Raw genomic sequence first — 17046 nt, forward strand, 5'->3', positions numbered from 1 at the left:
CCCAGTTCTCCAGCCTTAGCACAGACAGGGGCCCAAGTTAAAAAAAAAAAAAAAAAAAAAGAACAAACAAGTAGCCTCTAACAGGTGGCTGAATTAGAAGAGGGGAAGGGGTCAAAAAGATGCACTTGAGATGACTCTCAACTCTACCCAGCTTCCAAAATGGCCCAGAGAAAGCCCCAGGTTTGAAAGAGCCTTCCAGGGGTGCTTTTTAAGCACCAATGTTGTTTTACAAATACTATCTCTGCCTTTCCTACACCCCTAAGGAGTCTTATAATCTGTATTTTACATGTGAACTAATTTAAGTCATTAGGTGAGAGTTCAAGGTCAGGCAGCTACGCATACAAACCCAGGCTAGCCTGCCTTCAAAGGCCAAGTCTTAACCACTGCTCTAGACTGCCTCCATCCCACTTCCTGAAAAATCCAGAGAAAACAAGTTAGCCACCCACTCCCTCATGCCATCATGGTCCTGAAAAGTATTATGAGTGAGCTGACCCCATGTGTAACATGAGCTGAGCTACAAAAATGTTCTTGGGTTTACCTCAAGTATTTATTCTGGATGGAGAATAAAATCCAAGGAGAGATTAAAAAAAAAAATCTAAAAGACAAAGAAAGTTATTTCCAGAGTTGTCCATAAAAATCAAATTATTAATTGCAAAACACCTGGAAGCAATCTAATTTCACAATTGAGGGACAAAGGCTGCATATCCTGGAATGGGCTTGTTAACGTGGCAGATACCACATGGACTTTAAAAATCACAGTTAGTTGGTTTATGTGCATTTATTAGAATAAATGCAAAGTGTAAAAGCAGAACACTTCATTTTAATTTCAGAATACCAACTGAATGAGGAAGGCTCACGTATGCCATTTTATTTTTTTCCTTTCCATTAAAGAATTTTAAATAAATTTTTGATAGGTAAATCATGTACATAATTCATGCACATAGTACATTAAGGTCTAAAGAACTAAAGCAATATCCAGTGGAACAGCCCCCAGTAACCCATGACAACCATTTAAGAATGTGGGTTTGTTGATTTACAAAACTCAGAAGGGAACGCAGAGAGAAGCAACTTGCTTTATGGTTATTTGAATGTTTTTTTTCCTACAAGGCTGATGAAAGCAAAGGTTTAAAAAAGAAACCCAGAGCAGAGAATTCACACCCTTTTTCTGAGACATAATTCAGAGCTTCTTTCTGGGACTGTGTTTTTCAAGTCTAGCTCAAATCCCTCTTGCTGTGATCTGTGAAGGAAGGAAGCAGCTAAGTTGGGGTGGTCAAGTCAGGCAAAGAAAACCATGTGAGAGAAAATCGACCGCTTTCTTACCTGTTCACATACCAGGATGAAGTTTTCTAGGGCTTGGAACAGGTACCTAGGAGCTGGGGGCAGTGGGTGCCAGGTGGGAAAAGCTGTGGCTTCCCCCAGCCCACAATCCAGGCTTCCCGACTGATGGGAAGGGCGGGGAAAGCAGGCCACTGCAACTGACTCAGAAACTGGAGCCAGCAAGGGCGGGGCAGGGCCACGTGGCCCCAGCCAGCCTTGGAGAGTGGAGTAGGAGGGGGCCACAAACCCAGACGATCAGACCGGAACTCTTCTGACCAAGTGCGCCTGGCAAGTTAACGGTGGCAAGTTAATGGTGGGAGTCTGCAGAACCAAGGCTAGGTCATTTTAAGGAGCTACCCCAGTGCCTCTCCAGAACACGTTTATTCTGACAAAAACCCTTCTACAAAACTTACTAAAACTGGGTGATGTGGTAGTGACTGGAGTGCATGTGTACATAGGGGGACAAACATTAGATGGAGAAAAGGCCTTTGATAAATATCATCAGTGTCGAGGACCAGTCAATTACCCAGTCTACAGATGGAAACATAAGCCCAGAGAGATGAAGTATCTAACCCAAGATCACACAGCCAGAGGGCTTCCTTCCTTACGTGACTTGGCCTGTCCTGGTGTAATACGTGATCTGGCACAGCACTTGTGGGAGTTCCTGATGACATGAAAGAGAGGTCCTTTGCTCAACCCGATCTCCAAGGACAAGGGTCACTCTCACTTTGCCTGCGTCAGAGAGCTGAGAATGGTTCTGCAAGCACAGTTCTGTGGGAACTTAACGGGGAGCTCCATCTCTAACAAGCTTCCTAATGTACTTAGACTATATTTGGAATATTTAGGGGTGGGCCAGTTCCCCAAGGGATCCTTTTTTTTTTTCAGCCGCACTGTGCAGCTTGCAGGATCTTAGGTCCCTGACCAGGGATTGAACCCGGGCCACGACAGTGAAAGCGCCGAGTCCTAACCACTGGACAGCCAGGCAATTCCCTCAAGGAATCCTTTAGTTCCCCCACCAGCAGACAAGTAGAGAGCAAGGGACAGGGGAAGGGCTATGCTCAAGGCATCAAACTACCCAAGATAGTTTGCATGTTTCCCTGAAAGCAAGCACAGAATCCTTTACTAAGGAGTCCCTTATTAACATCTAGGATTCCACAGCACCTGGTTTGGGAAATGCTGGCCTAGAAGATGTTAGCATATATTATTCTGAATGTCAATGCCTGGCAAAAGTAGTTGTTCAAGAAAAGTTTCCCAAGAAATGGTTTCTCAGTTGGACTGACAAAACCAGATTCCTGGTTTGGCCAGCAGGACAATAATGCCCACACTGGAACTTCCAGCAGGACAATAACGCCCACACTGGAATGTACTATGGCTAATTTCCCACCCCTGTGCCCAAGGCTGTGACTACACTGGCCACACCATCAGCAAGGCCTTGCTGTATTTCTACCAAGCTGATTCATAGTAGTCAAGCAGCCCATGGGCGGGCAAGTGGGGTGGAGGTGATGGGGGTACAGCCACAGCATATCACTGGGGTCTCACAGAAGTCTGAACAAACTCCACTGTGCCCTCTCCAGGACCTCTTGGCTTAGAATGATGCCCCTTTCTTTCAAAGCATCGCATACAGGGCTGCAATTCAAGATGGAAGTGGCTGCAGTTCTCCCAGCACTTTTGGATCCAAGTTCTGTGGCCATACCTCCTCAGACACCCTGGAAGCTCAGTGGAAAGCACTTTGCTGTTACTATGACCCCTAGTAACAAGAGGTTGGTCTTATTCTCCCATTTTACAGAAAGGAAGCTGAGACCAAGCTTAGAGACTGGTGAACACAGGTCATGTGACTTCATATCCAGTGTTCTTTCTATGGACTTCACTCCTACTTGGCATTTAGCAGATGGGATCTTGTTTCTGATTGCTTTATGTGAAGTCACCTTTCTCCAGTTGCAGCATCAGCTCCTTAAAGGCAAGAGATTCCTCAGTGTGCCTTGTTAACAGCAGTAGACCCCCTAATGACTCACAGTAAATGCTAATACTTTTCACCATCACATGTCACACTAGCTTATACACATTTACTCATGACCCCAAATTATTAACTTGTAAAAACTCTCCAGAAATGGCCTAATCAAAAGCAACTCTCATTCCCTGAGATTTTGCTTGCAGTTAGAAAAGGGTAAATTCTGCTGGGTGGGCCTGTGGGATAAAAATCTGAGGACCAGACTCTAAAAGACAGAGGCGGGGAACTGGGGTGGGTTTGCCTCTGGGATTACAGCCAAGCCTGACTGGGTGCTGACAGAGCTGCTGGATTTAGAGGGTGAGCTGCTGCTGACAGGGGCCTTTAGCTACGTCCAGTTGAGTCTCCCATCCTTGTGTCCCCTCCAAACTTGGTGTTTTCTTTTGCTTCATTTTAAACAAGAAGCAATGTTCCCTCATTCTCATGGAAACCACCTAGTGATTTCCAGGTCTGATTATTATTACCAGATTGTGAAATATACAGATGCCCAGACACCCCCAGCAGCGTAATCTGGGGCAGAACAGAAAAGCCATTGCAACAGATTTCCTAGCTTCCTGACCTAAAACCTTTGGCTGTCTACTCTCCACCTCCTCATTTTTCATACTTGGGACCTTCTGATTTTCCCCAGAAATCCCAAGGCTGTGCCTGTTTTATCTGAGAAAACTAGAGACATCGGCCTTAGGCTCCTGTGAAATTTGTCACCAGGCTCTCTGGCAGACTCAACCTCACCACCAGACTCAGAGGGACAGAAACAGCATGATAAGTTATAAAAACTCCTGGGTGTAGAGCAGATATTCAAGGAGGTAACACACAGTAGGTGCTCAGTAAATATTGGTGGAATAAATGAATGTAGCACCATCTTCTAGTGTATTAGGCGTATCTCTTGATGTTGACTTTCAAAGCTTCTACAGAAAAGCTCTTGGTGACGCTAACGCAGTGGTGAAGGGGATTCTCTTGAGTGCCGTGTAGTCCGTATCTACTGATTTCAGTTCACTCAAACTTCATACAAGGCCCACACAGTGGGTTATCAGATCCCCAAATATAAATCAGCCACTGACCACAGAGGTGTTTCTTCCCTACCCATATACCCCAGACAGCGTCACCCATGTACCCCAGTCATCTGTATCCCTACATTGTTATTTTTTTGGACAAGGTTTGACTTCAGCACCAGAGCTCTGGATACAGCCCTTGAATATATTTTAAGGGTGCAATAAACTTAAAAATATTCACGTACAGTATTCCATATGCAAATGAGCAAGTGGATGATTCACACAAACACATGTCATTTCTATTTTGAATAGAAACAGAATTTAGGAATTAAAAAAAAAAAAACTGAAAGCCACATTGATTCATTTGAAGAATTCTCCCAACATTTCTGGCTTCCCACTAATAACCTCAAGAGAGGCTGCAGTCATGGGAGCAGCACGGATTCTGGAGACCAGAGCTCTCCCCATGAGGTAAGTGAACCCCAAGAGTCTTTCCCAGCCCCAGCAGCTGTCTTGCTAGCATTAAAAAAAACAAAAGCCAACATTCCATCCACAGTCCAACTTGAACCCCCCTCCCCCAAAGGAATGCTATTCATAGCAAAAGATCTTCCAAATGAAACAACATCTGTGGAACCTCCACTCCTGAGGTCAGGGAAAAGTTGAGGCAGCTAAAAACTTTTCAGTCCTTTTTTAGACCCAAATTGCAGAGATTTAACAGCAGCAGAACGGGAGCAATCCTAATAACCAAGAGCAAATGCCTTGGTGGGGTGGCCTTCCTTCTCAGTTCTATGGCATCCTCTAATGTGTTTTGCAAAACAGGACAGAGTTCTCCATTTACCTGGTTGCACAACTAAACCAAAGGAGTTGACGTGGTCCCCTTAACACTTACACAGATGGGATTTGTAATTTAGCGTATCCAATCACTAAATTTTACTAAACACTTTCTGTAGGTCCTACAGCAACAACTACGAACTAGACAAAACTGGTCTCAACATATTCAAGCCTAATTCCTTGTGCCTGTGCTCCTAAAATTCCACTTGTCAGAGCCCTGTTTTGCAGAGAACAAGCAAACCCACTGATATGCAGAGAAAGCTCAATGGTGACAATTCCTGGATACACCTAAAACACAAAACACAAGCAATAAAATAAAAAATAAACAAGTGGGACTACATTAGACTAAAGTCACACAGCAAAAGAAACAAAGTAAAAAAGACAACCTATGGAATGGAAAAAATTATTTGCAAACCATATATCTGATAAAGGGTTAATCTCCAAAAATATAAAGAACTCAGACAACTCAACAGCAAAACACAAAAAATCCAATTAAAAAATGGGGCAAAGGACCTGAACAGGCACTTTTCCAAAGAAGACATACAAATGGCCAACAGGTACACGAAAAGATGCTCAACAAAACTAGTCATTAGGGAAATGCAAATCAAACCACAGTGAGCTAAATCACCTCACCCCTGTTAGAATGGGCATCATCAAGAAAATGAGAGATAAATGCTGGTGAGGATGTGGGGAAAAGGGAACCCTTGTGCAGTGTTGGCGGGATTGTAAACTGGTACAGCCACTACAGAAAAGAATATGGACAACCCTCAAAAACTTAAAAACAGAACTACCTTATGACAGAGCAATTCCACTTCTGAGAATGTAGCCAAAGGAAACGAAAACACTAACTCAAAGAAACGTCTGTACCCCCATGTTCATAGCAGCCTTATTTACAATAGCTAAGTTATGGAAACAACCTAAGTGTTCATCAACAGATGAATGGATAAAGAAAATGTGTGTGTGTGTGTGTGTGTGTGTGTGTGTGTGTGTGTGTGTGTGTGTGTGTGTGTGTGTGTGTGTAATATTATTCACCCATAAAGAAGGAAATCCTGCCATTTGCAGGACTGGATAAATCTTGAGAGCATTAGGCTAAGTGAAATAAGCCAGACAGAAGAAGACAAATTATTGTATAACGTCACTTATATACAGAATCTAAAAAAACAAAACCAAAAAACGAAACTCACAGAAAAAGAGATCAGATTTGTGAGGGAAGGGGTGGGGGGCAGAATGGGAGGACAGGACATCAGAGCAATGGTCAAGATATAAACTAGTCGTAAGATAAATAAGTACTAGGAATGTAATGTACGTGATGACTAGAGTTAACACTGCTGCATGATACATATGAAAGTTGGTAAGAGTATATCCTAAGAGTTCTCTTCACAAGAAAAGTTTTTCTTTCTTTTTTTGCTTTTTCTTTTTATTGTATTTAAGAGATGATGGATTTAATTAAACTATATGTGTCAAACCATTATGACGTATACCTTAAATAGATACAATGATGTATGTCAATTATATCTCAATAAAACTGGAGAAAAGAAAACCTTTCCAGCTGTGAGAATTCAGAGAAATCAAGTCCAGAGAAGGCCCCTCAGTAATGGAGCTGAAATGCTGTCTGTATATCCTTCAAAACTCGTATCTCACCCAGCACCCATTTGGCCACAACGGAGAACATGACAAAGTCAACAGATACATCAAAAGTAAAGCAATGTAAGGGGAAAAGAGAACATCACTGTGACGTGTGAGGGGTGGGAAGGGAAGGAGATCCGCATCCATGGTGACTCCTAAAGGAAAATGGAAGACTTCACTGTGCTGATCCAAGCCCCACGTATTAAGGGCTGGGGTTTGGATCAATAAGAACCTACAACATGCTGGGCTGACTGCTGGGTGTTTTAGGTATATGCTCTCATTTTATTGTGACATCAACCCTGTTTATCTCCATATTATGCACGAGAAGCCAACTGGCCTGACCAAAATCGTGGATCTAATCAGAGGCAGAGACTTGACTGAACTCAGGCCTGTGAGTTCATGTCTAGACTTATTTACAAATTCCATTCCAGACTTAAGGGGGAATCTATCCTAGGAATCTATATTTTTTATTGAGTGGCCTAAGGGATGATTTTCATGATTAGGAAAATTTGGGGAAAAAAATAAAACAAACATACAAATGCAGTTTGTACTTCCAAGAGATACAGGGTCACTGACTTGTTGATGAAATGCTGGGATTCTGAGGAACTAAGATGTTGTTTTAAGTCAGGCTGGGATACATACTTAGGGACTTCTGTGCAGCATATATTGCATCTCTCCTTTCACTTTCTACAGCTGTGGGAGCCAAGGCTCAGAAATTTTAATGGCTTGCCCAAATTCACTCAGCTGTTATTTGGCCCAACCAGATCAGACGTGTTGCCTGATTCTAATTCTCTTTCTACTATAAACACATTCGGCTGATTATTTCACATGTATAAGCCTCCTCTCCCCTACTAGAATGTCAAGTTCAGCTAAGGGAGCCTTGAGAATTTCTCACTGTGCTTAGCACGATGCTCAGAATATTAGCTCATGATTTGCTGTCATCTATCAGATAACATTTTCCAATACACACCCATATTTCTCTCACAATTCCACTGAGTTTGTATCATTTTCCCCGGGAATGGAAGAGAATCTTGTAATACACTGGAAGCACAAGAAGATGATCCAGTGTGAAATTCACCCTTGCCTGGCCTACTGGTAGCTCTCCAGTGGAGCAATAATCGGATGACCACACATTCCCAGTTACGGTATAAGATCTAAAATTAAGGTCCAGTATCTCATGCTATAAAATCAGAAGGGCTTCAAGTGGCCTAATCGCCAAGCTTCCCTCCCCACTCTGTTCTCATGAATGAGGTTCCCTAGCTAAACAATCCTCTGTATCAAAGGACCAGGCACAGTTCCTGCCCACCTCTGGGGAGGTTTCAGCTCCTTGCCAGTCTGTGGGTTTATTCAAACAAGCCAATCACAACTTCCCACAAGAACAGGAGGAGTTCCACCCTCTTGATATTACAAAGCCTGCCTCCCAAAGCCCCTAGTTGTTTACTGGGTTTCTGAATGCAACCCCCATGTTGTCTAGCATGGATGGCATGCAGTATCCCGGAGTGACATGTGGTGTCTTCCTCCCCTGGGTTGGACAATAAACTGCTGTCTACATAATTAAAAACAAAAAAAGGGTGGCAACTCCTGATTCTATACAGAGATCAAGTTTTCCGTTCTTACATAACCCCCCTACTACTGTAGGAAGAAGTATTTCAGGAGAGAGGCTAGGAACAAGGAGCCACTGCTCAAATATCTATGCTGAGTTTCTCATACCACCGCACATCAACATCATACAATCTGACAGGCTAAATGGAACAAGTTAAGTTGGGGGTGGGCCACAGCAAAAATGAGCCCTGGAATTAGACTATGCAAATGTAATTCAAAAGTACTGTCTACTATGTATACCCAAGAACTGAGAAAATGAAGTGTAATTTAGGGATTCAATTCCTGGCAAAACTGACTGATCCAAAACCAAGCTGTGATTAAAGAGATACACAGTTCCAGGGATAGCATCAGGAACCCTCTCTGCACTTGGAATGTGGGCTGTTAGAGGTCAAAGATTGTATCTAACCACCTCCATTCCTGACTCTAACCCAGTGCCTGCCAGAGAATCTGTTCAATGGAAGTGCTGAGCACACAAACAAAAAAGCGTTTTACTCTGTGAAGTACTCAGAAAAGAAATGACTCAGGCCTCTCCATGTTCAATGAAGCTGACGGATTGCCTGGAACATTAAGGCTTCCCACACAGTTTGACAGGGGAAGGCTGAATTCTCAAGTGTGAATTGGAACATTTGAGACTGGGTCACTTCCAGCTGCTGCCTCCACATACTCCAAAGGCCCTCCAGAGCCCGCCTAAGATGTCTGTTGAAGACAGGCCCCCCAACCCCTGACCCCATTACCCATGTGCCTTTAAAAAGGGACCACATGTACTGACTTTATTCCCAAGGGCAGGTTCTTCTGTACTTACTGACCCTTCCTAGTAGACAGATGGCAAATGATCATTTCAGGAGCTGTGGAAGTAAAAGGAGCATCTATTAAGAGACTAGGCAGCTGGAATTCATGACAAATCCTTCACTCTAAGGCTTCAAAGTAGAAGGGAGCTAAAACAGGGAAGAAGAAACCAGCCACCCTTCCTCACTATCCAATGGGAAGAGGTATGGATGACTATATAATTATCATCGAGCCCAAGTTTCATCTGCATAGTAGAAAAGACTAGAGAAAGCCAAAAACCATCACAGAGCTGGGAGCATGAGGCCACAGGGCGCCATAAGTCCAGGTTGGTAACTGGAAGAAGGATACTCAGTTCTTCCTGCTCCAACTTGGGCTCCAATCTCCCACCTAGATTCTCAGAAAAGACACATGGACACCAGCCACCTTAAAAGCTAGGTTTGTATTTCTGGTTAGGTTCCAGGGTGGCAGAACTCCGGAGTTGTACTATATCCAACCTGGTCTCCACCTCAGCTTGTCTCCCGCCTCCCACAAAGATAACATCATACAAAACTATATTTACAGATAAATCAGTTAAAAATTAAGGGTGTGTACAAAAGTAGAGAGGATAGCCAAAAATATCAATGCAAGAAAGCTTTGGGAAAAGGGACACTGTATTCCACACCGGAACCTGGGGGCAACGTATTATGTACCAGGCAAGGAGAAGTGTAGCAAATCTCAGTGCCAATTTTAGGGGAAACCAGTCACTCCAGGGGAAGAGCTACTAGCTTTAATATTACAAAGTCTTAATTATACAGCCACCCTTCTTCTGTCACATGGATTCAGAGCCAGGTGGTGAGGGAAATAAAGTCTCTGACAAGCCCCACAGGAAAAGGAAGGGATCAGAAGGCATAGCGAGTCCGGATGTCCTCAAGCTTCTTGGACACCTCAGGTGGGGTTCGGTCCAGTTCTTCAGAGACATTCTTTTGTTTGTTGGGCTCCATGGAGTTGAACTGCTCACAGAGATCTCCATCAATCACATTCTAAGGCATGGAAAAATGAGAGGAAGAAAAAGGTTAGATGCCCAAAGAAAATGACACATGCTAAAGCAGCAACTGCAAGGAAAGCATTTTATTCTCCCTCAGATACCTGAACTACATTTACAGAGCCAGGAATACTACTCTAAGTTGACCCTTAGTAGCCAGAGTTCAGATTAGCAAAACTGGGTGAAAACTTTCCTCTGGCTATGGTCTGCCCTGAGGGAAGAGGTCTCTGAATATCACTAACTACTCCTCTCCCACATTACTGCCTCCATCAATCCACATCCTCAATGCTCCTTCATTCAAGACTGTTCCGATTTTTAAGGAGGGAGGCCCAGAGAAAAAGACTGGTTAAATGTGCTGAGGATCCCCCTTTTCAACTCGAGTTTCCAAGAAAGACCTACCTTAACAGGGAAGTAATAGGAACGAAAACTGAGGTGGTCTCGCCCACAGAGAGGGGGATGCTCAGACCGGAGGTGCATTTCCACATGCTGGAAGAAGTCATGGTCCTGGCAAAGAAACAAAGAATCTGTCACTAAAAGAAAAAAGTGATTTCAACTACTAGTCTACAGTTTCCAAAGCACAATGAACAGAGAAGCTATTGATTTTTACCACGCAAGGAGATGTTAAGTATCTAATTGTTCCTCATGACCACAGGTTCTCCTGCTACAAGGTAGCTAAAACCTGAAGGAAAACCCCTTTGTATTTGCAAAACATGAGAGAAAACACCATATGCAAAGAATGGTTTGTAAAGTCAGATTCCTAACCACAGCTTCCTTGGTTGCAATCACATAAACCAAATCTCGTCAATCCAAGAGCTGACTCTAGGAGGCATTACATGCCCAGTCCACACCATCCCATCATTCCTGGTCTGTGGGGTTTGGTTCTGGGGCTTCAGCCTCTGACTAACCAAACCCTGGTACAGTATAAAACCAGATGGCTTTCCACAGGGGGGAAATAAAAAAAAAATCAAGATTCCTATCTCCCCAGGCACTCCTGTCACCTTATAAAAACTGCACAACACTCCTAGTTGCAGATGGAGACAAAATGGATTGCCCTCTTAGGCAGATTTAGCACCAAGAAACAACCTTGGGAAGGCAAAAGCCAGACCAGTGTGGAAGATGTCACCTCATGGGATGTGAACGGGACAAGGATGCCAATTCCTCCTGACAAGGTGGTATAGACAAGCGATTCTGAGCCTCCAGGGATCAGTGTGGTCTTCTGTAACGAAAGTACTGTCTCGCCCACGTGATAGTTCATGATCACTTCTGCCTGCAAGTTAAAACCAGAATAGTGACTATATGTGCCCTCAGGAGCCTGTTCTAGATTCCCAAGAGCAAACAGTGCCTCCAAAGGCCAGATTTCACCACCTTTGGAAATTCAAAACTTACTAAAATTTAAAAATACTTTGAAATGTCCTTAGCATTTACTTAGAGCTTAATGCCCTCACAAACATGCTGAAGTTAGATAATTTTTGATTTATAACTAAAAAACCTTTTTGTTAAATTATCAAGTTTGCAAAAAGAAGGTAACCACAGAAAAGTATAAAAAACAGCAATCTCTAGGCTTGCCCTCTAAAATGGATCTATTTTTAAAAGTCCAGAGATACAGAAGTATATGTCTACAGGAGAACAGTAAAGCCCAGGGCATACTTCAGAGAAGAGCTGGTTAGTATCTGGAATGAACCTGTGCAACCATCCTTTCTGAGGAACCCACTATGCAGATTTACACTGCTAAAATGTCTCAGAAAAATTTCTATTCTATTGTCATAAAAATGGGATAGTAACTTGGTCACCTTGTGTCAAACCCACCATGCATGGGAGAACACTCAACATAGTCACATGCACGGTGGATAATTCACTAAAGAAATGTTTCCTCGGTGAAGGTCATAAAGAATGTACTACACAGGCTTGTGCCCCTCCTTTACGGCCCCTTCTGCAATCTTACCTTCTGAGAGGCCCCGTTGAGCAAACCCCGGTCCCACAGGGCTTTGTTTCCAGTGGGATCCTCATCCACTTCATCATTGGTGTTAGGTGGGAGCCTCACCTACAATGAAGTGACACAAATCACAGGGCTGGGTCCTGAACCTACTTACCTCGGTCACCAAGCAACGTTTGCCCCAGGTCCTTGCACGCAAACCTTGGGGCCCCGAATTTGGCAGAGGCCGAGCCCAAGTCTCCTGCACCTGTTCTGATGTCCAAGGAGTGACAAACTCAAAAGCAAAAAAACCCAAAAAACAAAAAACTAAAGAGCAAAAACGGAGACCCCAGAACATGAACAAGAAAAGCCAGACTGGGCTTTAAAAGATAAGCCAAAATTTTGGCAAAAAGTAAAAATAAATATTAGTCCTTAGCTCAAACTAAATCTATCATTATTAAATCATGTTGCATGGGGAGGAGGGAGGTGAATGGGGTGTGGGTAGGGGAATCTTAAAGAATTTTATACCCATTTTTACTTTCCATGTCGGAGATCAGTCTTGGGTCCTTGGCTTTACCACAAACAAACTGGGTCAGCTTTCCTATACATCACTGTAACCCAAGTAAACATCAACTTACGACACAAATGTTGCCAAACTTGTCTGCCCCAGCCACAGTATCGTAGTCCAGGAGGCTAGCTGTTGTGACCCATCGGGGGTAGGTATCATCAGCAAAGATGATAAGCTGGTTCTCGTTACGCTTGTAGCGGACCCAGATGAAACTTTCCTGGACATCAGATACAATTACCCTATGTCCAATTGTCTGGATCCCAGAGATGTAATTGGCGATATGCTGGGAAAAACAAGGACAGCAATGGGTGTAACCTTGGGGTGCAGAATCAACAGAAAGTCCAGGTTACCATGACTGCAGCATATATATGGTCTGAAGAATGGCACACACCAAAGAAGAGGAGTCAGCAATAAATTCCTAGAAGGTGGGAAAAAGAGCTAACTGGTTTTAATACAGTGGAAATATATGCCTGTCACAGTTAACTTCCTTGCAGAAGCAAGGAGAGAAATCTGGCTCTTAGTGTAAAGAAGTCAAGAAACCCACCTACTCCTCCCCTTCTCAAGTCTCAAGGGCCTAGTTCTTCACCTGGCACTGGAAGACAAAGAAGGTCCTGATAAAGACAGATGATTCTAACAGTTGCTGTCCACCACCCCACCAGGGTCTCCTCCTTCCTCACTAGCTACATTTGGGCCCTCTACCAGCGTGTTTACCTTGTTCTCACACTTTCGGAGTAACTTCTTCTTTCCCAGGTCATAGACTCGCAGAAGCTTCCCCACACCAATCAACACCCTCCCCTGGAATGGGGCAATGGCAGCAGGGACCTCTTCCACTGGAGTCTGTGAGAGGAAAAACAGGTTATGCAGCTATTAAAACATACAGCCATACCCCCTCAACCCAAAATGCCTTCTACAGGCATCTGTCAGGAAGACAGACAGCAAGTGATCACCTTTTGCTCAGAGAAAATAAACCATACATGCAACAGTCTCTATAATATAAACAGGGTGTTTGGGTAAACACTCCACTTCCGCAAGTGGATCAATGCCACAAGTGAAAAGAAGTCCTGGTGCCTGATGAACACTTCAGAACCCATGTGAATTCAACTGGCACCATTAACTAAAAGTGAAGCCTCAATATCAGAAAAGTGACTGTGGGACATGGAGGGAGGGGAAAGAAGTGCTAGTTTAAGGGAGATCTTAGTTGTAAGGGAGACACAATGAGTTTAGCACAAAGAAGCCTCTGTGAAGTAACTATTTCCTAGAGAACACTCCTCTTGTGGGACGTCTGGAGAAATCACATTCATGTGCTGTCAGTGTGGAAAAGAGAACAGGAATTTCTTCTATTTTAAAAATTATGGTAGGGCTTCCCTGGTGGCGCAGTGGTTGAGAGTCTGCCTGCCAATGCAGGGGACACGGGTTCGAGCCCTGGTCTGGGAAGATCCCACATGCCGCGGAGCAACTGGGCCCGTGAGCCACAATTACTGAGCCTGCACGTCTGGAACCTGTGCTCTGCAGCAAGAGAGGCCGCGATAGTGAGAGGCCCGTGCACTGCGATGAAGAGTGGCCCCCGCTTGCCACAACTAGAGAAAGCCCTCGCACAGAAACAAAGACCCAACACAACCATAAATAAATAAATTAAAAAAAAAAAAAAAGTAAAAATTATGGTAAAGTACACATGACTTAATATTTAAACCATTTTCAAGTATATAGTTCAGTAACATTAAGCATATTCACAGTGTTGTACAACCATCACCACTATCCATCCCCAGAACTTTATTATCTTTCCAAAGGGAAACTATGTAACCATTAAACAGAAATCCACACCGTCACCCCTGCCCCGAGAATGTTAATTCGTTAGAACTACTGAATTTTGGTCACAAACTGCTACCTACTTAGTAAGACTAGAAAACAAGGGGCTACTTCAGTATGCATCTATTCCCCATAGAAACAGATGCGGGACCAACAAGCAGCGGAGCTTCACTGGAGCATTTTCCATGTGCCACCAAGAGATGGATCAGAAAGACCTGATCCACAACTTACACAAAAGTAGGAAAGTTTAGTAGGACCTAAGAACCAGGAAAACCACTGGCTGGTTCCTACCTTGTGCAAAAACTCCAGTTTTTCCCCATTGTTCACGAGCTTGTAGGTATAGACAAAGCCCCCTGCTACAGATCGGGGGTTCAGTATCAGGTCTTTGGCCACGCCCACCAGCACATACCAATCATCGCCAGTGTTGGAGAACCTGCACACAGCCACACTGCATTTACAGAGAAAGAATCAGGAGTCAGGTATTAGTCACAGCCCAGAGAATTCCCATTCCAGTCTTCAAAACTCTGTACGTACTGGGCTCCTTACCTGAAAGCAGCTTCATTCTGTTCCAGCTGGACAAGGTCCAGCGTGTTCCCCTGAATAGGATTCATCACTCGGATCACAGAGGCCCACTGTCCATTGCCAGCCTTAGGAGCTCCAAAAATGGACTCAGGGAGGTTTTCATTGAGGAATGCTGCTGCCATCTCCGCAGCCAGCTCTCGCTCATCCTCCCCTGCTGCTTCTACCATTTCCTAAACCCAGAGAACCACGGGAGAGTTGGTGTGTTCAGAGGTGGGTGCTCGGTGAGAAGTGGACAAGTAGCAAGAACACCTCCAGGGAGTGTTCATAGTACACAAAGTAGCCAAGTCTGTCCACCAAAATCAGGATCAAAGGGAGAGGTACACAGACAAGGGGAAGAGGAAAGATCATTAAGGGGAAACTAAAGAACTAACATCAGCTGTGGCGAACACTTGCCTGGTGGTCTGAGAAACATGAGATGAAAACACCTTTTTTCTATCTAACCCATCTGATTTCTCTTGCTAAGACTACTTGTTTCCTCTTTTCTAGGCCAGATACAGTTTTACATAGTTGGGACCATTTGTTTTTTGCTGGGAAATGATTTCTGGAAGGAGCTGGTGTTGTGGGGAATACAAAAGCAGTCTCCTCTGGGCCCAAATTCAGGAAACAGACTGTTTTGGAAGTTCCAGGACTGAAGAACCGTTCCAGAGAAGTAGCTGAATACTGAATAAACCCAGCTCAGCGTTTTAGTCCTAAGTCACAAGAAAGCCTCTCAAACCAAGGACTGTGGCAAAGGGCTCTGCTTGAAAGACCTGAAAAGAGCCTGGATCTTCAAATATAACAAAGACTACAGCCATCAATTACACCGAGGTTTAAACTTTTCAACACAATTTCACAGGAATGCCTTTTTATTGAACCCTGAAGGTTAAATGCATTACCTCTGCCATCTGCTGCTTCCGCTGAGCTTTTGTGGCCTCAGTGTAGGCATTGTGGTCAGTCTCAATGATGATAAGGTTGTTACTTTCAGGGTGGATGACAAATTTCCTGGGTGTGTACTGCAGTGGAAAGGCTACTTGATTGAAGACAGCACCCAGCTTCTCCAATGCCAAAATCCTATGGCAAAAGGCAAGGAGTTAACAGGTCACCCACTCAGGACCAAGAAACTGGTGTTGAAATGGTCAATAAGCAGTCACAGCAAACACATCAATCCCTAAAGCTCTAATGTTGGCATTAGACAACAAGAAACAATAGTCTTCTTATCTAGAAGATTACACACAAGAGACAAGGAGATCAGGGCAGGGCCTTTACTTTAGCAACAGCCCAGCACTGTTCATGGTGATTCCAGTTTCCACCAGTGAAACTTACATTAGAACCCTCAGAGGATTTTTTATCCCTCCAATGATAACGTGATAGTGACAAGTTAAAATTTCCTCTTGATTATTACTGACAAACCCTGATATAAGGAGTATGAATTCCAGGGCTTCCCTGGTGGCGCAGTGGTTAAGAATCCGCCTGCCAATGCAGGGGACACTGGTTCGAGCCCTGGTACAGGAAGATCCCACATGCCGCGGAGCAACTAAGCCCGTGCACCACAACTACTGAGCCTGCGCTCTAGAGCCTGCAAGCCACAACTACTGAGCCCACGTGCCACAACTACTGAAGCCCGTGCACCTAGAGCCTGTGCTCCGCAACAAGAGAAGCCACCACGATGAGAAGCCTGCGCACCGCAACGAAGAGAAGCCCCCGCTCACAGCAACTAGAGAAAGCCCGCACACAGCAACGAAGACCCAATACAGCCAAAATAATTAATTAATTAATTTTTTAAAAAAAAGAGTACCAATTCCAAATTTGTTGAGAAGCACTGCAATTATCTGAACATATGTGGTACTTGTATGATAGTGTTTCATAAAATAAAGTGGATGCCATACTGAACGAAAATCACCTAAGCTTTAGGAAATCCACAACGATGCACAAAGAGATGGCAAGTATGAGTTCTACAACCTTTGTCAAAAGGGACAGAGATGTGCATTAAGTCAAATTATGAGCAAAATGAGCAGAACCCAGATG

At 44.0% G+C, this 17046-nt stretch overlaps 2 protein-coding genes across 5 annotated transcripts in view; both read right to left on the bottom strand.

The window, feature by feature from the left end:
* Positions 1-9430, bottom strand: part of IL34 (interleukin 34) — a 69845-nt gene extending 60415 nt beyond the window's left edge. For all 3 annotated transcript variants that reach the window (XM_082439228.1, XM_082439227.1, XM_082439225.1), the window contains exon 1: positions 1321-9430. The gene's annotated coding sequence lies outside the window, so the exon portion shown is untranslated. The remainder of the gene's footprint in view (positions 1-1320) is intronic.
* Positions 9431-9573: 143 nt separating this feature from the next.
* SF3B3 (splicing factor 3b subunit 3) overlaps positions 9574-17046 on the bottom strand; it is a 47415-nt gene continuing 39942 nt past the window's right edge. For both annotated transcript variants that reach the window (XM_082438977.1, XM_082438978.1), the window contains exons 18-26: positions 15918-16092; positions 15007-15212; positions 14752-14908; positions 13366-13491; positions 12725-12937; positions 12117-12215; positions 11298-11441; positions 10574-10678; positions 9574-10172 (exon numbers count right to left, since the gene is read on the bottom strand). In XM_082438977.1, coding sequence (XP_082295103.1) covers positions 10032-10172; positions 10574-10678; positions 11298-11441; positions 12117-12215; positions 12725-12937; positions 13366-13491; positions 14752-14908; positions 15007-15212; positions 15918-16092 — 1366 coding nt within the window. In that variant the 3' untranslated portion in view covers positions 9574-10031. The remainder of the gene's footprint in view (positions 10173-10573; positions 10679-11297; positions 11442-12116; positions 12216-12724; positions 12938-13365; positions 13492-14751; positions 14909-15006; positions 15213-15917; positions 16093-17046) is intronic.

The sequence above is a fragment of the Balaenoptera physalus genome (assembly GCF_965194825.1).
Source record: "Balaenoptera physalus genome assembly, chromosome: 19".
NCBI classification, from domain to species: Eukaryota; Metazoa; Chordata; class Mammalia; order Artiodactyla; family Balaenopteridae; genus Balaenoptera; species Balaenoptera physalus.